The sequence below is a fragment of the Poecilia mexicana genome, unplaced genomic scaffold (assembly GCF_051168715.1).
Source record: "Poecilia mexicana isolate PSO_F unplaced genomic scaffold, ASM5116871v1 scaffold_13, whole genome shotgun sequence".
Classification (NCBI taxonomy): Eukaryota; Metazoa; Chordata; class Actinopteri; order Cyprinodontiformes; family Poeciliidae; genus Poecilia; species Poecilia mexicana.
The window spans coordinates 15,145,690-15,170,083 of record NW_028263382.1 but is presented as its reverse complement, the minus strand read 5'-3'; the positions used below and the strand labels follow the sequence as shown (position 1 = coordinate 15,170,083).

General features: G+C 39.1%; 1 protein-coding gene across 3 annotated transcripts; it reads left to right on the top strand.

Annotated features, from left to right (window-relative positions):
* Positions 1-1,888: 1,888 nt before the first annotated feature.
* Positions 1,889-18,261, top strand: rinl (Ras and Rab interactor-like). 3 transcript variants are annotated; one of them, XM_088011749.1, is made up of 11 exons: positions 1,889-2,639; positions 2,828-2,993; positions 8,798-8,909; positions 10,729-10,801; positions 11,840-11,928; positions 12,017-12,099; positions 14,086-14,305; positions 14,391-15,059; positions 15,158-15,481; positions 15,554-15,685; positions 16,513-16,952. In XM_088011749.1, coding segments are annotated over exons 1-11 (2,160 nt in total). In that variant the 5' UTR covers positions 1,889-2,637; the 3' UTR covers positions 16,803-16,952. The 3 variants fall into 3 exon arrangements, with proteins under 3 accessions (XP_087867875.1, XP_014836315.2, XP_014836316.2); XM_014980829.2 differs by having other exon boundaries at positions 1,892-2,639; positions 16,464-18,261; XM_014980830.2 differs by lacking the exons at positions 1,889-2,639; positions 2,828-2,993 and adding an exon at positions 6,474-6,730 and having other exon boundaries at positions 16,464-18,261.
* The last annotated feature ends 6,133 nt before the right edge of the window (positions 18,262-24,394 follow it).

Here is a 24,394-nt window from a genome sequence, read left to right as displayed (position 1 = left end):
TTTACTCAGGATTTCCTCCTCCTTAGAAGTTTAAACTCTGTACGATCGGGTCAAAGGTCATTCATACAGATGTAGATTTAAAATCGTTTTTATTCAGTCAAGAAGTTTATTCTGAGAAGAAATCAGATTGGTATCTTTCAAAATAAACAACATAAAAGGAGAATAAAGTTAAAAATGATTTGTTGAGTTGAAGTCTTTAAGGTAAGAAGACCTACTTTCCATCACCCTAATCTTTTGCTCACAGATTCTCAGTCAGATTCAAGTCAGAACTCTGAGCTGCTCCAGTACATTAGCATCATTTCTCTATCAACAAATATCAGAGGTGAGCAGTGGTCAAGTAAATTTACTTGAGTACAGTTTTTTTATTATTTGTACTGCACTTTGAGTAGCAGTTTTTGTTTTTTTGGAAAAACTTTTTCTGATGCTTATTTGTAAAACTTTCATTTCATTCACAGTGAATGTTGAAAACATTGTGCGATAATGTTTGCGTTGCAGTTGGTTTAATTTATGACTGGCAAGTATATTCATATTTTGCTTGTGCTACGTTGTCTCCGCTCCCAGTTTCAGTTGTTTCTCTGCTGGATTCTGCTGAGTCCAGGTGGGTTTGAAGCAAAAACAAACAGAGGAATGAAGCTGCTGCTAACTGCATTCTTCTTTTATTGTGATAAAACAGGTAAGTAAATCCACAATCGCAGCACAGATGATTAGGGATGCTTCATCCGGAAGATTTATTTCCTTAATTTTGGGAGATCGGTGATCGGCCGATGCCTGTGAAACCGATCTTCACATCTAATCAATCAAAAGTGGTTGACTGGTCTAAAAATCAACCACTGTCCTCTTTTGCTCTCCTATGAGAGAGGTTTGACTGACAGACCAGCCCACAAGGTCTTGTCTGCACATTTTCAGCTAAAAATAGTCACACCACCGTTACCAACATTTCAGGCAGAACTGGCAGGTCGAGCTTTTTATCGGCCCATGCCTACAAATGATGTTTAATTTTTGTATTTGATGCTTTTGATCCTCCAGCGTGTTTAAACACAATCAGGATTTTTATGTAAAGAGGTGCAGCGTCCTCAATGTGCTTTAATGGTGACCACAATAAAGTCTTATTGGACATATGTTCAAATTTCCTTTCGGACGGTTACAACGGGGGAGTAAATCATTTAAAATAATGTGTGAAACTGCATTCATAAAGTTTATGTTATCATGTAATAGTGTAGATCTTTCTTTACTTTAAATTTGATGGTATGCAATAAACTAAGATTTAGTTTGATTATATATAAACTTTAAATATTACTAGGTGTTGGTATCGGAGGTGCTGGTCTTGTATTTATATAGTATTGGATCAATAACAAACTGTGCAGTATTGCACATGTCTAACAACAGAGATAGACAGTATTAAGGTTAAAAATGTGAAAGAATAGGTAACGATTTTTATGATGACTTTTTGATTCTGTGCCATTTAAAAAAAGCAGAAACTCTCAGCAACATATAAAGGAGGTTTCACTTAATTAGCTCTCACTAGACGCAGTTACACCGAATTTTGTTTAACAAAAACTCAATCAAGATGTATGCTGTGTATCAAATTCTCCTCATGTTTTACACTCAAAAACATAAAATCAAAAAAAAAAAAAAAAAAAAAAAAATATATATATATATATATATATATATATATATATATAAATGTTGGCTTAGGACAACGTGTTAGTTGGAATAATGGTTAAATATGAAATTTTGCTCCATGCATCCACTCCAGCAGTCGATGGGCGAACGTCGGGGTCAGCCCTGGAAAGGTCACCAGTCCATCAATGGGCGACTTAGAAAAATACAGGACAGACAACCAACCACACAGTCCAGTACTTGATCCTTCAATCAACACTTGGTTATGACTGCAGCCGAGATAATGATGTAGGTTAACACCTGTTCTGACTAACAACGACCGTCAATCTTTTTGCCATGGAAACGCTGACCTATCAACAACACCTCAAAGCGAGCGGTTTTCCTGACATGCAGCGCTGTGAAAGCTTCGGCCATCCAGTCCACTCACAGAGATTACAAAATAACCTCAAACCTTTTTTTTAAATTTTCTTTTTTTTTTCTTATTTAAGAAGAAGAAAGTTCTCATGTGTGACATGTTGTGCCCTGTAGAAATTCACAGATTATCTTAGCATTAAAAGGTTGTAAAAGTTGCCCAGCAGAGGACATCCGCAGCTCCGCAGTTGCACATAAATATAGCCTCACTTAGAGAACATGCAGTCTTTTTACTGTTCTCAATGTGCTCAGAGTTTTGGTTAACCACAGGCTGACTCGAGAAAAGGGCTGGGTATGAGAAGCTGCTGTGAGTTTTCTAATGGAACCCGAAGTTGCTTTAGTTGTCATGTGAAACAGGACAGAAGGGAAAACATTTCTGCTCAGCAGCACGGGTCGTCGGTACAATGTTGAAACGTGGAAAATTTGCCACATTAATGCAGGAAATCTCTTGGGGTTGTGTTGTAGAGACGAAAGTGAACTTCCTATTTTAGCCCTGCTGGTATTTTGAGCTCTTAAGTAACACGTTCTCTGCAAGAAGGAAAGAGGAGTTCAAGAGAGAAAAAAACTGAAAAATGTGCAGAAATTTCTGAGGAAAAAAAGAAAGACATGTAAGTACAATCTGATTACTTGTATTTAATTATTTTTGAAAATTTGGATAGAATTCAAATAAACCAAAAACTTACACCTACGATTGTTCCCAGCCTGTAAAGTTTCTTTGCAGAGGTGTCAAACTGTTACTCTGTGTGCATAAATAGGCTGAGCGTGCCAGTCATGGTGTTTTTGTGTTGGTGTCCAGGGCAGTGCATGCTCCTGTTAACGGGACGACAGCAATCCCGTGGAGAAGCAGCCGGCGGAGACTCTCGCTGCTGGAGAAGCTCAGGGGCTGTCAGGACGCCTGGTGTCCCGGGGCCCCTTGGGACAGAGAGGGGGCCCACGCTGCCATCCGGGGAGCACCAGCCGGGGTAAGAGAGGAATTACATGTTGAGTGACGACAAGGTCGTGATCAATAATTTGTTGAGAGCATAATTTCTATACTAGAATCCGACCATAGACCTACTTACTTTTTTGTGTTTTACTTTTTTATATGTATATAAATTCTGTTGTTGCCCATCTAAAAACAGACAATTATGCAAAAAAAAAAAAAAAAGACTTTTCAAGTTTCTACCTCAAAAGACATTTAAAAGTAAATAGTGCTTAAATTTTTTAGTAGCCTTTTAGGTTTTATCTTAAAATGGAAACAAAACATGACAAACTCTTTAGAAATGTCCTCAACTGAGTAACTGAGTCTCGGATACGTCCAAATGTTAGAGAATTTAAAAACCTGTGTGACATGAATGGATGGATTCTATTTTTGTTGTTGCCTTCTTTCTCTAACACTACTTGTGATATTCATCTTCATTAAAATTGACAATTATTTGTAAGTTTCTGTTTTTAAACTTATCTTCAGTTGGAAAAAGTTGAGGAACCTTGTTGTCTAAAGGACAAGAAGTATGGCTCCTAAAATTGAAATATTGTAAAAAAAAAAAAATTTCTGACTTTTGAAAATGAGTCTTATGTTATCGTTATACATATATTGAAATATTTCATCCTTTTCCATCCATCCATCCATTTTCTTCACACCCTTCTCCCTTATTGGGGTCGGGAGGGTAGCTGGTGCCTCTCCAGCTAACGTTCCGGGCGAGAGGCGGGGTTCACCCTGGACAGGTCGCCAGTCTGTCGCAGTATTTCATCCTTTTATTTCTTGTAATTTTGATGGATAATAAAAGCCCAAAACTCTGAATAATACATAAGATCAGGCTTCTGAGAAGCTCATTTCTATGCATTAATTTCTTTTTTTTTTTTTGTGTAAATTACTTCACCAGTGCGTCGTGACATGGAAGTGATCAGGTAACAGTGTTATGGAGGTCCAGATTTCTTTGATATCTGCTTTCAGGTCATCTCCCCTGCTGCGTCTGGTGTTCCTTGTCTTCCTCTTGACAACAGTTTGTAGATTTTCTATGGGGTTAAAGGTCAGGAAAGTTTACTGGTCCATCAAGCTCAGTACCACCACATTCACTGAAGCAGCTTTTGGTACCTTTGGCAGTGTGGGCAGCAGGTGCCAGGTCCTGCTGGAAAATTAAACCAGCATCTCCGTACAGCTTGTCGGCAGTGGCTTCATTTACTGTGGTCTTCAGAAAGCCCAGTGGAACGATTGTTGAACCAACAGATGATTCCACCAAACCATCACCGACTGTGGAAACTTCACACTTCTGTGCCGCTCCGCTCTTCCTCCAGACAACTTGGACCTCGATTTCTAAATGCAGAACTTATACGTTCATCTGAAAACTGGACTTTGGACCACTGAGCAACAGTCCAGTTCCTTTCCTCCTCAGCCCAGGTAAGATGTCTCTGATATTGAGTGGTTTGACATGTGGAATGCAACATTTGCAACCCATATGTAGGCTTCGTCTGTTCGTAATGACTCTTGGTGCACTGACTTCAGCCTCAGTCCACTTCTTGTGAAGCTGCTTGATGATCCTCTCAAAGCTGCAGCTACGCCAGCTGCCATTGCACCTTTTTCTTCTACACGTCTTCCTTCCACTCCACTTTCTAAGGAAATGCTTGGATGCAGCCCTGTGTGAACAAACAGCTTGATCAGCAATGACCTTTTGTGGCTTATTCTGTTAATGGAGGGGGTCAATGACTGTCTGTTGGACAACTGACAAGTCAGCCATCTTCCAAACTCTGTAAGCTACAATTTGCAATTTGTGGATTCACCAAATATAGTTTTTATTAATCTTTTATTGATCATCTGAGGCCTTAAATTTTGTTTTTAACAATCTGCAAGCAGTAATTATCAAAATTACAAGAAAGAAAACCTTGTCATATTTAACTCTGCTGGTCATGTTATATAGGAACTTCACTTTTAGAAGCGAGTGACACCAAATTCTGAACTTTTTCACAATTTTCCAATCTTTTGAGCTTTACTCTTCTATTATAATGTTTGAACATTTACATTTTAAATTGTGTTTGGACTTGACACTCATAACAGCTCACTTCCATATCAGCAGTTTATTAATATGCAAAAAGACGTGAAACTAAGAATTCAAACCACGTGTAGTTTGACAATGGAACTGAAAGCTGCAGAACAGTGATGGCATTTCATTTGTTCCTCCGAATTTGGGCATCGGTGCATCACAGTGTGGGTCCAATAACCCAACTAAGACATGAAAGTTCTCCCGGAAGCTCAGTCGAGCTTTAATTTACCACACTGAAGGTCAAGGTCTGTTTTTGTTTCTTCTTTTGCCAGACCAGTGGATTTCTAATCCTCAGGACCCATTGTAAAGCATGTTTTATTTCTTTCCCTTCCTCCACACTCCTGACTTAAATAACTGGATGATTAACATGATTCTTTAACACCTAATGGTGTGTTAAAAAGGTAATCCATTCATTTGTTTCAGGTGTGCTGGTTCAGGATGAGGACCAGGATGTAAAACTACTGGTTCTCAAGTCACACTGCCCTGAATTTCTTTTGGCATTTCCCTGCTTGAATACATTTGATTTAAATGCTTGTGGTTAAGCAAAAGCTTGGCAACCAATAGTTAGCAGGTAAAAGCCTGTTGACCAGTCACCAATTAAAATCAGGCATGCTGAAGCAGGAAAACACGTTAAAACATGAAGGTCAGTTTGTCTTGACGACCAGGGCTGAAACACTCTGGTCTAGGTCGCCTGACCAGAGACTAAGTCAACAAGAAGACCAAACCAATTTCAAGGCTGTAATAATATTATAGTGGTTGTGGCAAACATAAGAAAGTAGATGTCCAATAAATTAGCTCTCCATTTTTACATTATAAAACACTGAATGTTTCTCCAAGTTGCAATAAAGAAAACAATGTGATTCTGACTTTCCTTGAGGAAAAATATTGAGTCCAGCAGGTCTGAGATCCACATAGGATGGACTGAAAATGTATTCAAGACCAAGACTTTGAAAATGGGGTCTCAAGACCAAATCCAATCAAACTACGACATGGTAATGGGGGTTTTGTTTTACAGAAACATTACTCTATTACTTTGCTACCGATGATCCAACCGTTTATCATCTATAAACTTTTTGTGTTTAGATACGTTCTCTGTGAATCTTTACTAATTGTTTAATGTGAGAAATGAAGCTATTTCTCCTCCAAAAGGAGCCTGATGAAGCTACGCAGTTCATGTCGTCATCTCTCCGTTTCATATTTGCATGGATAAAATTATTATTCTGCTTAGTTTTATGAATATTTCAGCTCTTCTTAACATAAACCGATGTAAGAAGTTTCTAAAACAGAATATGTTTCTCCCTCAGTCCTCAAAATAATTTCTGATCACTTTGGGCATCCTGTTTCTTGGATCTTCTCATATTCATGCCCTTGTTGCCAAGTTTTGCATATCACCATCAACCTTTTGGTTCTTTTATGCAATCTAAGTTTTTTCTGAAACTTGATATCTTGAATTTGCAGATAAAACACAAAAATGTTTTGCTTTCAGCCAAAGGTTGTTTTTTTTGTGTGTCCTGTTCAGCACTTGCTCTCTCCGAGGCATCAGCAGTTCCCTTTTCTGTTTTACATCTGGAAATACAAAAAAATGCGTTTTAAGCTAAATGCAGAAGTACTGTTGAATAACACCGTGAGCGTATCAGGGAAATGACTTTACAAAATGGATGCACCAGCTGCAGAGAAGCTCTGTGAGTAGCAAAAGACGTTCACTTTCTACAGGATGATAGTTTTAAATCGTAGCATTCTGTTTATGCTAACTGGAAGCATTGGGTTATTAACCCATGAAAGAGGAAGAAGGCATTTTTTTGGCACAGTTTTCCGGTGTGTTGTGGAGTTTGTGGTATGACATAGATGTAGAACAAAGAAAAAATGACTCGGCGGTTGGGTTGTAGTGAATCACCTAAAAAAGTGGACGTCACTTGTCTCATTCTTTGTAGAGTGAGGTTGTCTTTATTTCTGAGCTCTCGAAGTCTGAAAGCCACATCTTGCATGTGTGTTTATAATTTTTTTCATCCTAATGTGTGGGAATACCTCTGAGCTGAGGTGACATTACTATATGAGTGAGCGGTTGCTCTGGACTCAAAGTGCTTCGTGTTACTCAAGTCCACCGTGACTCAACCAACCGCTTTCTCTCTGTTGCTGCTTCTGCTTCCAGGAAAACGCAAAGGTGATCTGACTGATAACAGCAGTCTCTAATAACAGCATCTCAGTTATTTTTTTTTAATCTTTTGGTAGAAATGTCAAAAATGCTTCTTGAGATGATGTAAAGAAACTTGTTTTAGATAAACGGTTAAAACTTTTGAGAGCTTCCTCTTTTTTTAAGCAATGCTCTGCACGTATATACTGAGAACCTCTGCCTTCAGATTTCAATTTAAATGTTGCTGGATCCTGATTGGTTCATACAAGTGTGACATCACATTTTTGCTTTCACACATATGCGAGTAACCTAGAAGAGATAACAGGTTGCTGTGTGTCTATCAAAAGGATAAACCAGTGGCATTGTTGTGTTAAAATTACTAAAGCGGTCACATGAAGATAATGAATGTTTATGGATGTTTTGCTTTGTTTTCGAATAAATTAACCATTAACCAAGATCCACAAAGTTAGTTTCTGAAAAACAGGATGCCATTCACAAGTTTATGAGAACAGAATTTAAAGGAAATACTTCCTAGACTTTGTGTCACAAGTGAATTTTTATTTATATCAGATGTAGTGGTGAGTTCAGATCATGGAGTTGTCACTGTAGATCAGAAATCCCGCTAAACATATTTAGTTCAATATATAATGAAGGAACAACGGTATGAAAACAGAGCCTTCAGCAGGAACGGTACGGTAATTGTACAATATTGAAGTTATCTTTAAATATTTTAATATTTATTAAAAGTTAACTATCACATGCTCACGTTATAACTCCGGCCTAAGAAGTGAAGTTCTAACCTACAACGACGTGGGGTTAGAAGGGACCTAGATGTTGTAAATTTGATTTGTAACTTGAGACTTCACTCTGAACTGAGGCAAAGGTCTTGAGACTTGACTTGGACTTTTCCCTCAAATATTTGAGAGACTTGGACTTTTTTTAAAAAATGACTTACAAATGTGTGTGTTTGGTCCTGAAACAAACCTTCCTCAAATGTTTTAATTAGCTTTTACCACAATCCTCTCCTGACTGTGGTTATTACTGTTGCTTGTGTACCTTTTTCTGACACGTTTTTTTATTCCAGATTCATCCAGATTCCATATCCACTAATTTCTAGCAGTCTTCCCCTTGACCATAGAACATAACTAACATGTTTGTAAAATCCATTTTTATTGTTCATACAAGATGAATGATTTTTGTTTTTAGGCCAACAGTCGATTAGCAGAACAGAATCTGCTTTGTTAGATCAATCTTGCTGCAAGATCTACCACGTAGAACTGCTGAGACAAACTGAGCTATGTCTGGGTCTCAAGCCCATGATAGTAAACTTCACCACAGACAATATCTCAGCATATCAACGCTTAGAGAAATGTACTTGAGTCTTTGAGAGATCAGAACAGCACCATGTTGCTAAAAAGATGAACTGCTGTAGCTGTCAAAAACCACACTTTGAAACTGTCAGAGTTCTGTATCCACGCCTCGGTGTCTCTCTTTTTGTGGCCTGGTTGCCATGGAGTCCCGCTGCGAGGTTTGTGTGTGTTGGTGTTTCAGAGGAAACGTCTTACTTCTTCAGTCGCACTTCAGACAGCTAAACGAGCCACTTTGTGTTTCCCTGCAGAGCTTCCTGGTTGTGCGGGACTCTGTGACGTCTCAGCCCTGCCTACTGTGTGTGTCTGCAGGGGATCAGAATGGAGAAGTTCTCGATTATAATATGAACTGCAAGGAAACAGGTACGAAACAATGGATACAAACATTTACCTGGGTGGAGCCAGGTCAACTGAGGTCCATTGAGTTTTGCTTTCGACATCTCTTTACTGATTTGTTACTTCTGCTAAACATTGCAAACAAACACGTCAAAAAGTCAATATTATGATAAGGCCAATGACACCTTCAAATTTAAATATATCTGCATATGTTCAAATATGCACCCAGTTATACTTGGTTACACGTTTCCCTTCAAATCATTTTTTTGTAGCCATCAAGAAGTTTTACATGTAATTCTTGAGGATATTAGACATCCCATTTTTGACAAAGGTGGTAGATTTCATTTGAATTGGTTAGTTTCCTGACATGCACACTGCTGCTTTTAAACATATTTAGAAAAGTATCTGTACATTTGAGGTCAGGGCCTTCCAAAAGCTTCACATTAACCTGCTTTATTTATCAGTTTTGTGTGTTTAGGGGGATATTTTGTTTTTGATGTTGTGCTAAATTCAGTCATCTCTGTGTTGGTAAACAACCAGCCTCTTGTTCTATAATTTGCTTTGAGGCATGAACTCTGCTGAAGTTTAAAACTTTACCCAGTTGCTAACATTTGGCCATGACATATGTAATGCACCAATTCAACGTTATGAAGCTTACTGGAAATTGCCTGCAACCCTCCTCCGCTGTGAAGAAATGAGACCACTCTTAACGTTAATTTAATATTTGGAAGCGTGGCCAAATATTGCGTTCACTTCCTCCGCTGTCTTTGCTAAAACTACAGGCAGACCACAAATCTAAAACAGTGCATAAAATTGATGTCATCGTTCACCACTTCTCCTTCTGCTCTCTGATTGGCCCGGTAGAAAATCTACAGTAGGAATCCACTTCAATGGGAGAAATCACACGGACTAGTGAAGTGGAAGGCAATGGCCAGGCTAATATTTTGATGAGGTTGATGAATTTTAAGATTCCACCTACTACATGCAATAAACCAGAACTGTAGGCAGTGAAACCCAGGCCCAAAGCATTATATGCCACCACCATTTATGACAGTTTGTACTCTTAGGTTTTGAACGTACTTCACATTGACTATGTCAAATATACATTTTGACAGTTTCCCAAAATATTATCCCACCATGACAACCAGCTATGCATAAACTGGGGTATCTTGGCTGCCAGTCTCTTAGTTCATGTTTGTGTTTTTTTGACTTCACTACACTTATATCTCTTGTTTTTAGTTCACAATGTACTTGAATCTTTTAGTGTTTTTTTTTTGTTTGTTTGTTTTGTTTGTTTGCTTGCTTCTGATCATTTCCAAATCATCAGCCTTTAACTGGTGGCGACTGTTTCACTTAAATGTTCACACATGGTTGGGTATTCCAGCCGGAAAAAAGATCCCAAATGGAGGAATTCAGGCTGACATTAACCTTTTGCAAAATCCTGATTAGTACGGTTTCAGGTATTTTCTGTGTCTGTGCAAACTGTTAACTCATATTGTTTGAACATGCACACCTGCTGCTTGTTGTTTGATAAATGAAAGTTTTCTTATATGATTTTTCTGCTCCAGAGAAATAGGTTTGAGATATGTGATAATAAAACACACGACACTGTTTCTCACTCAAAACTGCATCTGCTGACCTGCTGAAATGTGCTTATCATAAACCGTCTTCTGTCAGGAAAACAGTGACAGTGAACTACTTCAGCAGTGACAGCAAATTTTCTACAGAAGTCCTCTTTATAAACTTCCTTATTTAAAGTGAAAACTGGTTCTCAGAATGTGCCTTACTTTAACTAAATATGAAATGATACTGAGCTGCGCACTTGTTCTCTGTTTCTCTATGACAGCCTTCCAGCTCTCTGAGTCTCGTCTGTCTTTCTCTGATTTGCCTCAGCTGGTGCTCTTCTACTCTCTGACCAGGTAGGAACATACTTTACTGCTTTTACCATACTTACAGCTGTGAGCTGAACCTTTTTGTTATTTGACTATGAGATATAGAGAGAAATAAAGTCAAATGGAGATTTTAAAATTCTCTTAAAACCCTTTAGGACATACAAGTAATGGCAACTTTAAAGTCTTACCAAACCTCATAAGCAAATTTAAACATCGTGTTGTAACAATGCCTTAAAGAAGTATACATACCACTTCAATTTTTACACATTTTGTGTAGTGTGTTATTCCTTTTTCTGTTTCTATATCTTATGTTCTTATCTTTGTGTGAATCTACATGCCTTGATTGCCATTTACTTTGCTGTTGCACTAAAATCTCCCCTCTGTGGGGCAATAAAGTATATAATCAATCATATTCTGCTCTATTGCCAGTCATGGAACCTGTGGTCCAGATAAATTTATTGTTCAGAGTGGCATCTAAATTCATTAGCTGTGCCAAATGCATCTCTCGGCTGCTTCCCTGATCAATTCAATCAATTCTCTTCTGTTCAGATATCTAACCTGCTGTTCTGTTTAGGTATCGGAGCATATGTTGATAAGTTTGCAGTCGCTCCTTCCTGCCTCCACTTTTGAATAATGGATTGAAGAATGCTGTGTCAGATGTTTAAAGAAATAATGTATTGTTTTATGACCTAAACCTAACCAGACCTTCCTCACTGACCACTCTGCACTCCTTGGTCTTTATGACATTGTTTGTTTTCTGATGTGACAAACCACAGTAGAGCTGGATTTTTTTTATTTATTGTTAAACTACATTTCAGTGGACTCTTGGATAATTAGGGGGCCTGAAATCAGATTAATCAATACCCAAAGTATTCTTGTTTAGGTTAAAAAAAAAACATGTATTATTTTCCTTTCACTTCACTGTTATGCCAAGCATTGTGTTGCTGTATTTTATTGAATCTGTAAGTTGTGTGAAATTCTTTTAGAGCTCCTTTCCTACATACTTTCGAGATGTATTACTAAGGTTTGTGAATATATTTACACGTCTCTCTCTGTCTGTGTCAGGGATGTGCTGGCTGTCTGCCTGTCCATCCCCCGTTGGATCTACAGTCCCACCGAGATGAATCAAGAGCGTCTCTCTGAGCTTGAACCTAGTGAGTCTTTGGTTCCAGTCTCCTGCATGAAAAATACAAAACTACAGTACTTTTAAAACCATGTTGAGTAATGATTTCTGCTCTGCAGAAACGTGGTTGTTCACACCACCTGAACAACAAGCAGAAGAAATGCCCAACAAGGAGCCAAGCCATGTGATGTGCTCCATTCAGGTATGTTATTTTGTAAGCGTGAGCAAGCATACCCGCCAAACGAACAACTTCCCTGTTTTTACCCGGTGAGGAAATTCAAAGTCCTGTAATCCTCTCAAAAGCTGCATCAGCACAAAACAAAAGTTTCACTGAGCGACTTGAAGAGGAACTTTGAAAGTTAAATTCATGCTAAAAATAATCCACTTCCTAGAGATGTGGAATAGGATAGCTTGTAACATTAGTTAGCCATTTAGTAAAAATAGTTCCAAGCTGTTGCTTGTCAAGCTTGTGGGTAGTTCCACATTTTTTCTCCAAGTAAACCAAAAAGAAACATTGGAATCAGAAATGTTGCCCTTTGTACAGTCTTTGCATGCCCTCAACGGGTCAAATTATAATTATTTTCTGAGATAATTAGAACATTTGTCAGACTGCCAAGCTTTTAGACCCTCTTCAAGCATTTGGCATCCTGTGGCGAGTGAATCGTCTATAAATCAAATAGGAGCACCAGCATGGTGTGCCGTCAGACCAGCAGAGGTTTGTTAACAAATTTGTCAAGGGGTGTGGTTGGTGGTGGTGAGGAGAGGCTCAGAGAACCCAGGTTATAGTGAAGGTGATGATGAATTTAATAATAATGATGCTTGTAACAGTCCAGAACAGGCAGCACGGCAGCAAATTAGCACACAGCTAACACCGGTAGCAACTGATATAAAGACTGTAGACTGAAAACAAGTAACCTCAGGACTTCACAGTTCTACTAAGGAAACTCAATTATAGACGTGCAACGAATGACGCTAACAACGACGAGGATCTGACAAGAGACAGAGACAACAGGTGGACTTAAATACACACGGGGTAATCAAGGGGACGAGACACACCTGGGAGACAATCAACGGGGAAGACGCAGAGACAGAGACTCACAGGGAACAGGATAACGATAAACACAGAAAATATCAACATAACTACACAGATCACAACAAAATTGTGTTTTTTAAAAGCATTTTCTATGATGGAGAATTTGCTTACTTTGCATTATGTCTACATGGACTGGATTTCTGGAAAGTTTTAAAAGTTATTTATGTTGGAGCCCACTTCATGCAATACACACTATTACAACATTAGTAAAACTGTTTTACAATTGTATTTTTCTCCCATCCATCATGATTTGTCTTAACTCTATCTCCATTTCATTTCAAATGTACATCTAAGAGATCATATTGCTGAGTGGAAATGGCAAACAGTGTCAAATTTTAATCACACTTGGTTAAATTTTAGTGAAGTAAAGTTTGTGGGCTTAGTTGAGGATCTCACTATGTATGTTACAGTATCAGAAGAATAAAAAGGCAAAGCAGAAGGGATATTATTTACTCAAAGCATGCTAACTGCATGCTACTGAAATTAATTGTGAGCACAAGTGGAAATAAAATACAGGTCAAATGAAGACATCATTGCAGCTGCACAATGTAGCAAATAGAAATTGCCATAGCAAACAAAAAAACATGGAATTTCAAATGACTGTTTGCATGCAGTATTTGTCTAGAATGTTTCCAATGACATGCATTAAAAGTTTGCTTTGCAATATTATTGTGAGTTGAATTACCCTGATGGCCAACCCTGAGCTTAGAGATCAAGATGCTAAGTTCATTAATGTGATGACAGGAAAGACATAGAAAGGAAAAAGGGGTTAATTGCAGTTGATACTATCATATCTAATGTCATTATAATATTGCGATTTGATGTTTTTATTTCATTATTACTGTGCAGTGACAGATCTGAGCAGTTATTACGTAAACATTGTTTTTCTATTTGTGTCTGCTAGTGATTTACTGAAAAGGGTCTCCATTTCTGTGAAAACCATGTAATAAAAGGGTTTAGTGTTAATAATAATGCAATTGTTCTCCCTATGCCTTTTAAAATGCTTGATATTCTCTGATGTGGAGATTAATATATGAGACGGACCAGTCAATCTTTCCAATCTTATTTTCTGCTCATCTGCTTGTTGTTCTGAAGCTGACTTCCGCCAATGGCGCCCTGTGCATCATAAATCCCCTCTACGTTCATGAACATGGAGATGACTGGTTGACTCACCGGCCAGCGGCTTTACAGTTATCAGGTTTCAGACGAGAGCGACGCCTGAGCACCACCCGGACTTGGGTCGGGGCTGGGATTCAAAGCAAACGAGCCATCTCACTGGACCAGGAATCCAAGGCTGCCAGTACAGAGGGATCAGGTCAGAGTCAAATGCATCAACACACAAACATTAAGCAGGTGATTGATCTTTAATTTAAAAGAGTGTGTTTTTTTTCGTTGAGCAGGTCTGACCAGAGCTAGGTCCGCCGATTCCCCTCTCACCCCACAAACGCCAACAGGAGTGGTCCTCAGGAGGCCCAGCCGGGATTTGGCGTGTATCATCCCTCAAAGAGCGAGCACCGGGAGCCTTTCCACGCCCACCACACCAGGAACACCTGAGCAGCACCGCCACAGCAGCCCCGTGCCTCAGTCTCCACACAGGGTGTCCTGGATTGAAGATGGAGTTTGGTTGCCTCCACCCAGGCCTTCGTCTTTGCTCCAGCCCCCATCGCTGGAGCTCGACTCGCTGTCCATCAGCAGCATAGAGGAGGAGCAGGAGTGCCAAATAACAGGCCCGGGGCCCCTCCACCCTTCAGCGCACCGCTTGGCTGGTAAGGTCATCAACCGTCTGTCGGCTGTGGGCCAGGCGCTCGGTGGTCTGGTGTCTCAGAAGAAGAAGCTGACCAATCGGGTGGTGGAGATGAGCGAGAGGAAAGGAAACGCCTTTGGAGAGGCAGTTAAAGGATTTGTAGAGATGACCCTGAAGGGAGGTTCTGACCCCACTGGGCCTATGGGAGCAGAGTACCTACAGGAAGTGAGGTCATCACTCTCGTCGCTCAGGGAGATCCTGTTGGATTATCCAGACATTCATGCCATACTGGACAGCATCACTGACTTGAATGACTCTGAGATTGGTGAGAGACATCTAAAATTCTCAAATACCCTTTTGTTGCCAAGATGCATTTTGTTCTTGTGTATATTTCTCATCATTTGTCTTTGCATCCTTCTCTAGACTCTCTGGTGGAGCTCGCTCTTCACAAAGTGGCCTTGAAGCCCGTCTCCTCCCATCTCTACTCCTGCATCCACACCTCCAGGACCAACGACGGCAGTTTTCAGAGTCTCCAGGGAAACTTCCTGTTGCTAGAAAAGAACGGGGTTGAAGAACTTGGTGGATCAAAAGGAGTCGGAGTCCCTGATTCCGTCACATTGGAGCGAATACAGCAGAGATGGGCCAGTATGCATGAGGCCTACTCCCCAAACAAGAAGAACCAGATCCTCCTCAAGGTCTGCAAGAGCATTTACCACAGCATGAGCACTAATGCTACTTCTGCTGCAGGTAATGTATGTTTGTTAATGTCTCGGTACTGAGTGAGGATGGGCCGGTACCTGAAACTCTGCTCTACTGCAGGTGCGGTGTTTGGAGCGGATGATTTCCTGCCTTGTTTGACCTGGGTTCTCCTCCGTAGCAACTTGGTCAGCTTACAGGTGGACACGGACTACATGATGGAGCTGCTAGACCCCACACAGCTACAGGGAGAAGGTGAAACCAATAAGTGCCGTATTTTCCCGACTATAAGTAGCTTAATTTTAAAAACTGTGTCAAGAAGATTTAAAAAAAAATGTATAGGTTGCATTTATTTAAAAATTGTTAAACTTGACGGGGACCTTTGATCTGGTGACACACTGTGTTCAGTTGCTGTTCAACAAAATCTCTGAAAACTTTGGTTTCACTGCAAAAGCACTTTTGTTGACATAAAGGACAGAGAAGCTGGTCAAAGTTGAAAAGACGTGAGATTCATTTTCCAGCAGGACCGAAAACATACATAAGTATTTATTTGAATGGCCTATTCAAAGCCCAGATCAAAATCCAGTAGAGAATTTGTGTCAAGATTTAATAAAATAATGTTACCCCATACAGTCTGATGGCGCTGTTTTCAAAAGAATAAATCCGTTTCCAGACGTCCAAGAGGCTTGCAGGTGGTTCCACAAAGCCTTCAAATAGCTAAGCACATATGTGCTCCACACTTTTCAGATTTTTGTTTGTAATGTCTGTTTCCACTTCACTATCACCGAAAACATACATAAGTATTTATTTGAATGGCCTATTCAAAGCCCAGATCAATTTCCAGTAGAGAATTTGTTAACATTTTTTCTAACAAAAAAAAATGTTTAAGTTTTTGGATTTAATAGTGAAATGTGCAAATCTCAGCACTTTTACAAGGAAATATTCACTGAAATACAAAACCACAGCTTTCATACTGTGTTGTCTAAGGTTTATCAGTGTTGGTAAGACTCTTTTTTTTTAATCTTCTTTACAGGTGGCTACTATCTTACAACTCTATACGCCTCTCTCTTCTACATCACTAGCTTCCAGCCGCGGCTGGCTGCCCGCCAGCTCAGTGTGGAGGCCCAACACTCTATCAACCAATGGCATCGCAGACGCACGCTCCACTGCAACAAGTCCCGCCGCAGCATGCACAGACGGACGATTCGCAGGCAGACAGCCAAACAGAACTTGGAGACAGAAACTGAGAGCAAGAGTGAAAGTGGGGGAGAAAATGAGTCTGAAAACGCTGATGTTTCAGAGCGGCACACAAAAACTAGCACGGATGCTGAGTGGAGACCAAGTGAGAACACAGAGTGTGAACAGGAACTAGGAGACCAGCCACAGACCACAGTGCAGTCAGACTTTCAACCTGCAATGCAGCAAGAGGTGATGACCAGCGAACAGGAAGACAAGCTGAGCGTTTGCATAGAAACAGAGGAGGCTAAAGATGACTCTGATGGAGAACTGAGAGAAGACCTGAGGTGACAAACTTCTCTGTCACACTAGGACAGTTCTTTTTCTTCTAAAAGATTTTGGTGGCTCTAATTTGAAAGTAGCTCAACAGGAAACAGGGTAATCAGAGAGAGGAAGACGTGTGGCAAATGTCAGCAGGCCGGGAATTGATCCTGTGACCACCGCCACAAGGACTAAGGCCTCATTTCGTGGGTCGTGCTTTGCCCCTGCGCCACCACAGCACCCTGCATTAGAACAGTTTGTCAAAGTCTTTCCCCCTGGGTCAAACAAACCCTTCCTAAACCCACATTAATCGCCCCTCTAAAACAGCATCATCTGCATTTTTACATCAAGAAAGTCCCTGATGTAGATCTTTGTTGAGGGTGTTCAGAGTGTTGCTTTCATGTTTGGACCTGCCTCTGTGCGTTTCCGCTCTGTGTATCGACTTTATCTTCCTGTTCAGATGGTGATTCTAATTTAACCTGTGTATGTGTTTGTATTAGACCTGGTGCACAATGCTTCTAGCTCTTTGAAACCGGACATCAGGTTAACGTCTCCTGAACTCTGAACACCGAGAAGCAGAGTCAACGAATGAGTCAGTGGTCTTAAATTAGAGTTTGTTAATCAGTATAGTCTTTCTAAAAGTCTTAAGGTGAATTACCTTGCAAAATTGTTCATACCCCTTGAACTTTTTAACATTTTATGACTTTATAACAATGTACATGTCATACGTTGGCATGGCCTGGTCAGAGTTTAGATCTAAATTCAAATAAGAAGCGATGAAGAGCTGTTTTGGCAAAAATTCAAAAGAAATTGTACATATGCAAAGATGGTGACATCTTTTGTTGTTTTCAGACTGAAAATTTTGATTTCTCAGAAACAAAAGAAGAAAAAAAGATTTTAAAACAAATAAATACAGTTTGGTTAACATTACATGCTATTTTTGATATTTCTCCGGGGGACCACTGACAGATGACCTGAGATGGACTTATCTAATATGTCAGTTAAGCTTTTATCATTTTTAGTATACAAATACATATAATATTAAATACATTTCTGTGATCAGATTAAAGTTATGCACTGATGTGCTGTTGCTATTTCCTTTCAAATAGGCAGCTGCTTCGAAGCATCACTAGCTTGTTTCTTTATCACTGTACCTCTACAAATTGTTGCCAGTGGGGGTTTGTTATAGTTCAGTAATATTTAACTGAGATTTCTATCTTCAAGATTATATCTGTGTAGCACACACAAGCTTTTATTTATCAGACAGCGATAATGTTCCATGGATGTGTAGCACTGCTTGCTTATAAATAAAGATTGCTTCTCCTCGCCGCTAACCTGCCTGGCATCCAACAGCGTCTTGATTTAAAAATCGGTTTGGTTTTCCGTTCCCTGCAGAAACCTTGACCCAATCAAAAGTTAAAATGATTAAAAGAGGAACATTTTGCTAACTCAGTAGTTCGACAAAAATGATTTCCACTTGCACCACTAGATGGCAGCATTACACCTTCAATAACATCACTGTTTAGAAGCACGGCTCATAGTTTATCTAAAAAACATGCTTTAGGAGTTTGGGTCTATTCAGAATAGTAACTAATTGTAAAGCTTGATGTAGAAGCAACTACTCTAATTAAAGCTGGAACGTTGCTGAACATTAGATAATTGCCATGAACTTTAAAAACAACCTGAAAACGGATACAGATAATTATCAACACATCTTGAAAGGCTGCAATAAGTGTGAGAAAAAAATTTTGTGATTGCATTTGGCCTGTTTAAAATAAACATTGTATGCATTTTTAGTTTGTAGAAACTCCCTTATTATAGAGAGGAAATGTCAGCAGTAGTTTGTGATGTATGCGCTCCACCAGACAGCAAACTTTGTAAACCTTCTGATTTGTTTATTTTGTGTCACTCTTTTGTCCCTTGCAAACAATTTTACCCTTTAGAAGACTGTCATGGAAATATGCTTTTCAAATATCTTTAATTAATTCATTAACTTTGGTATTCACCATGCTAAACCAACATAGTCATAAAATTTCAGAAATTGTAAAAACAAATTAACTGAATTACTTCCTCAGGTTCTCCTGAGTCCTGCTAATGACCTGATTATTTGACTCAGGTGTGTTGAAGCAGAGACTCATCTAAAAGTTGTCCTTCAAGGACCAGAGTTGAAAGGTTTGGAGCTTATCACCAAATGCAAAACACGAGGAGTATCTATATATAAACTACTGCACATAAATTTGAGAGTTTTAAAGCTAAGTTGTTGCAGTAAAATGAAGTTGTAGTGAAGAAGAGGCTCAAAACACGTCAAGTTCCAAATGAGGAGGGAAAAATTATTAATTAAGCGCTCCCTCGTAAGTGTTTAAGGAGGTTAAAGCTGAAGGTTAATAGATGCTGTTGAGTTTGAAGGGCAAGCTAAAGTAGCTGCTTGAGCTGCAGTTTGTGACCTGAAAGTTGTGACACTTAAAACACAGATCCTGTTCAAGTGAAAGACAACTGAATAAGCTCCAAGATCTACATATGTTAAAGGCTAAAAAGCTCTAAGGACTTTTTCTGGCTGCATTTCTTCATATCGAATTATTGCATAGTTATTTTTTTTTTATTGCCTTTTAATCAACAGCCTGTAAATTCAAGTGTTCCAGCGCAGGCTAATGAATGCACATGCACTGAGAATGCACACATGTAAATAGTTATCCAGGGGCCCTCTTATGTAAATGTACACACTCGAAGTCATGGACACACACATATGGAACTGTCTCGCCTCTGCATCCTGAACGCCCGAGCCAATCAAATTTGCCTAATGAGACATCTGGCATTCTGCCTGCATGTGGATGCTGAGCCCAGAAACAGCTGGGTCGTCTCTCACACACACACACACACACACACACACACAGACGCATGCACACACATCGGCCTAAATCTGAGGAAAATGCTGTGGTCCAGACTAAACTAGCCAGAACCCAATCTTACACTCTGACTCTCCTCTGAAACGCACTTCTTTTACACATGTGATATATTATGCATACATGAGTCTGTTACACACTCAGCACGGCCATAAATTAGATATATGGCAGTGGTGACTGCTGGAGGAAAGGGTGCACTGAGAAGAGAGGAGTGGATGTGAAGTAAGGAGGAGGGGGGGCAGATGGCTGTGGCCTGAGGCATTAGAGGTACTTGCAACTAAACATTGAGACTGCTGCAAACACACACATACCTCATATATATATTTATATATATTATATATATATATATATATATATATATATATATATATATATATATATATATATATATATATATATATATATATTTATTTATTTTTTTAATTTTTTTTTTTTTTATTTTTTTTTTATTTTTTATTTTATGTTTTTGAGTGTAAAACATGAGGAGAATTTGATACACAGCATACATCTTGATTGAGTTTTTGTTAAACAAAATTCGGTGTAACTGCGTCTAGTGAGAGCTAATTAAGTGAAACCTCCTTTATATGTTGCTGAGAGTTTCTGCTTTTTTTAAATGGCACAGAATCAAAAACAGTCATCATAAAAATCGTTACCTATTCTTTCACATTTTTAACCTTAATACTGTCTATCTCTGTCGTTAGACATGTGCAATACTGCACAGTTTGTTATTGATCCAATACTATATAAATACAAGACCAGCACCTCCGATACCAACACCTAGTAATATTTAAAGTTTATATATAATCAAACTTCTGACCTTCAGGTGTTTTTGAGTAGATGTAAAAGAAACATTTTTTTAAAAAGCAACAAATTTCTGTGTGTTGTCTTTTAAATACGATCCAAAAAAATATAATTTGGGAGCAAATCAAAGCAAAATCTTTTTTTTAATGGTAGAGTTGAGAAAATACCATTCAAAAATAAAATAGAATCTGAAACTAAAGTATCAACCTAGTATCATTCTGATACTGACACCGACTAAACAGTTTAGAAAAATGTTTCTAAACTGCCTTGACATCTGAAACTGTTGCATACACAATCTAAAGGTACATATATTTGAACAAAATGCTCCTCAAGAGTAGCAGCAGTGACTAGCTTATAATTGCATACCTGCCTTAAATTACTGCTATGGTAAGCAGATGCTCTGTCTGTGCTGATGAAGATTCATTCACCTACACAAACTAAATTCATGGAGTGGCTCCTTTTGTAACCCAATCAACTTTCAGATTAATTCAGCTCCTAATAATTTGATCGGTTGGATAAATTTATAGACTTTATGTAGGACAATGAGCTTCCATCCCAATATGGTCAGGTAGTTATTAAATATGAAAAGAAAATGAAACATTTAAATCAGGGAGTTTTATTTCAATATAAAATAAACATAATGTATTATTAATGCAGATTTGTTAACAAGAGAGGACTGAGCAGTCTAAGAAATCTGATTAAAAATCTGTTTTTTATCCTTTTGAATATTCAACATGTAAATATTGCAGATTTTGAAGTTTTCAAAGCAATGTAAGAAAATAAAATATAAAGAAGCTTTGCTTTACTGATTTTGCTAATATAGTTGTTGATATTTTTATTGTGTGATATTTAAGTATATCTAAAAGTCTGGGAGATATCATTTGTGAAACAATGAGAGAAACATCTAAAATCTGGTACTGCTTTAATTGTCAAATTGGATTGAAAATCAACATTTATTTTAACCTGAAAATCTCACGAAAATAATTTCAAATGCTCCTTATTGTTTTTATCAACAAAATCATTAGCCTCACATCAGGGATTCTCAAAACTAGATTCGCCCCATAAAACTGTAATCAATGCACCTCTGGTGCTTCACTAAGCTTCTTTTGATCCAAAGTTTATTGAATATTTCTGTTTTAATCCAAGTAAAGCCTCTTGTTTCAGCATGTCTTATTTCGTATTAGCTTTTTTAAATTGTGTTATTTTCCTGTTTGCAGCTCTTAAATCAGTCCAGGTGACAAACACACACACACACACACACACACACACACACACACACACACACACACACACACACACGCACACACACACACGCACACACACACACACACACACACCCACACACACACACACACAGTTTGGTTGCATCTTTACCATCCTGCACTGCTTTGTTCTTATCTGCCACATGTTCCCTTCTCTACACGTTTGTGTCTTTGTCTTTCCAGCGGCCTTTCAGAGACTTTCACCATCCAGCAGCTTGCCTCTGTCACAGCTTGTCCGCACACAGACAATGAGGTTTTCCCCCTGTTGCTTTACTCCTTTCAGTCCTGCTGGAGCTTCGACATTCCCTCTAAAGTCATTCAGTTCCTCCCTATTCTCTTCCTCCTTTCCCCACTGCATTCCTCTGTTTCTTTTTTTACTTTCTCCACCCCTCCCCTCTTCCTCACTCCCCCTCCTCCCTTTTCTCCCCCTTGTCTGAACTCTGACAGGTGTGTAATTGAATGATTAATGATCAGAAGAGTGACCCTCCTCCTACACACACACAGACACACACACACAAACTGATCATGTTAAAATGTGATTTTACATATTTATATGCACACTCACACACACACAAACTCCCAGTTTCACACAGGTGTGCACATTTTCACATCTCACACATTCATATTCCCCGCAGCAGCCCGAATGGTCAAAACCAGTAGGAGTCTTCAAACAAAATGAAACATTATCAGGACTGTTGCGATTCGCTCAAAGTGAAATATATGGAGACGTGTCGACACAGTGGCAGCGCTGCACTGTCTCCACAAAATGACAATCATATGGTTTGCATTTTGCAGAGCTGTTTCCTTCAGAACTGGTGAAAAAGTGCGTCATGCTTCAGTGTCCTTTAGAAGTTCAGCTAAAAGCTCAGATGACTGAATTTGTAGAATTAGATCTTCAAAGAATACAGCAGTCTCTCCAGGAAGTTAAGATGTTGCAAATCCCTTAATTGTCGCCCAACGTTGTCCAACTTGCAATTTTCACCAGTCATCCCAACTTTTTCTGCAAATCTAACCAATCACCTTAACGTTTTATACATTTTCTTCTTTTCTGACCAATCTCTGCAACTCAGCTGACTTTTGACCAGTCCAAAAACAACCAAAGTAAGCAAAAAGACCTCAGAAAGGTGACTACGGGTGAGTGAATAGGGTGAGTTCTTGACTTTGGGCTATCGCCCCACCCATTCCATATAATGGGTTTAATTTATAGTCAGTGAACAAGATGTCTTAATTTAGAGAAAAACAATAAAACATAAAATTCTAATAGTATTTCAATACAAAGGATTGAAAAAGAAATGAAATCAGACACAAATAATCATTTCTAATAGGTTATCACTCTGAGGTTTAGTTGGGGATCATAATATCTCACATGAGATGATTACCCAAAAAATAGAGCTTATAGCCGCAATCAAGAAAAGCAGGATGCAATAAACCTCAGCTAATTATTTACAGAAACAATTATAATTAACCATGATGATTTAATAAAATACTTAGCTAGCCATCAGAGTCCCAAACCATTAGAATGTTTTTCCAGATTAAATTTCTTTCTTTCTCATCTGTCATGCAAGAGGTGTCACTTTTAGCCTACTTCATGTTGTCCAACAGGTCCTTGTGGTTTGTTGATTCTCCAAGCCTACAGCATAACAGCCATAACTGGATTTGGTTTGTGAAATTAGACCAAAACGTCTGGCTCATCACATAAATTCTTGATTTACAAAGGCACATATGTGGTAATGACCTGGAACATTTCAGAGTGATTAAACAATTTAAAATAAGTGATATCTAGCCGTGATATAAAGCCAATGTTGGAAAATGAAAATCAATAGTTACTGTAGAGAATTTCTAATAAAAATAGTTCATAATTAGCTATAATTTCTTTCCTGCTCTCCTCCGGGTAAAAATTTTAAATCACCTGTATTTGTTGTTTTGACTCTGCGACACTTTTACGTCTGAATTAATGAAAGAAAAAAGACAAATTTTCTTGTTTGTCCCCAGCAAGCTTGGCAGCAAGCCGGAGTTCAGCCTGCAGCTCTCGGAGGTCACAGTGAAGCAAACGCTCCTCTGCTTCACGTGACAGTGTGTTGGGAAACATGGCAGGGAAAACAATCCGGCGAGGAGCTGGAGGAGTAAAAGTGAGGCCAGCGTGGTCGAGGACTGAGTGTGTAAGGGGACAAAGAAATGAAAAGTAGAGGGGCGCCTGGGTCAGGACCTGGTGCCAAGGGGAACAACCATTTCCTGTTGACCTCCCACTGAACTCTGGCCCCTGACCCGTCCCTCCTTCTCCAGGCTGATTGGGGGCAGGGAGGAGAGGGTGTGGTGTGCAGGGTTTGTTGTGTGGTTGCAGAGCTGTGGATGGATGAAGGAGGACGCATCAGTGGACCTCTGATGGAAGAAGAAAACTAGAATAGAAACACTGGGTGTATAATGGCGAGCTTGAGGAAGGAAGTGAAAAAACAAAAAATTCAGAGCTGGGTTCAGGATTGGGAATAATGATCTGAGAGCGACTC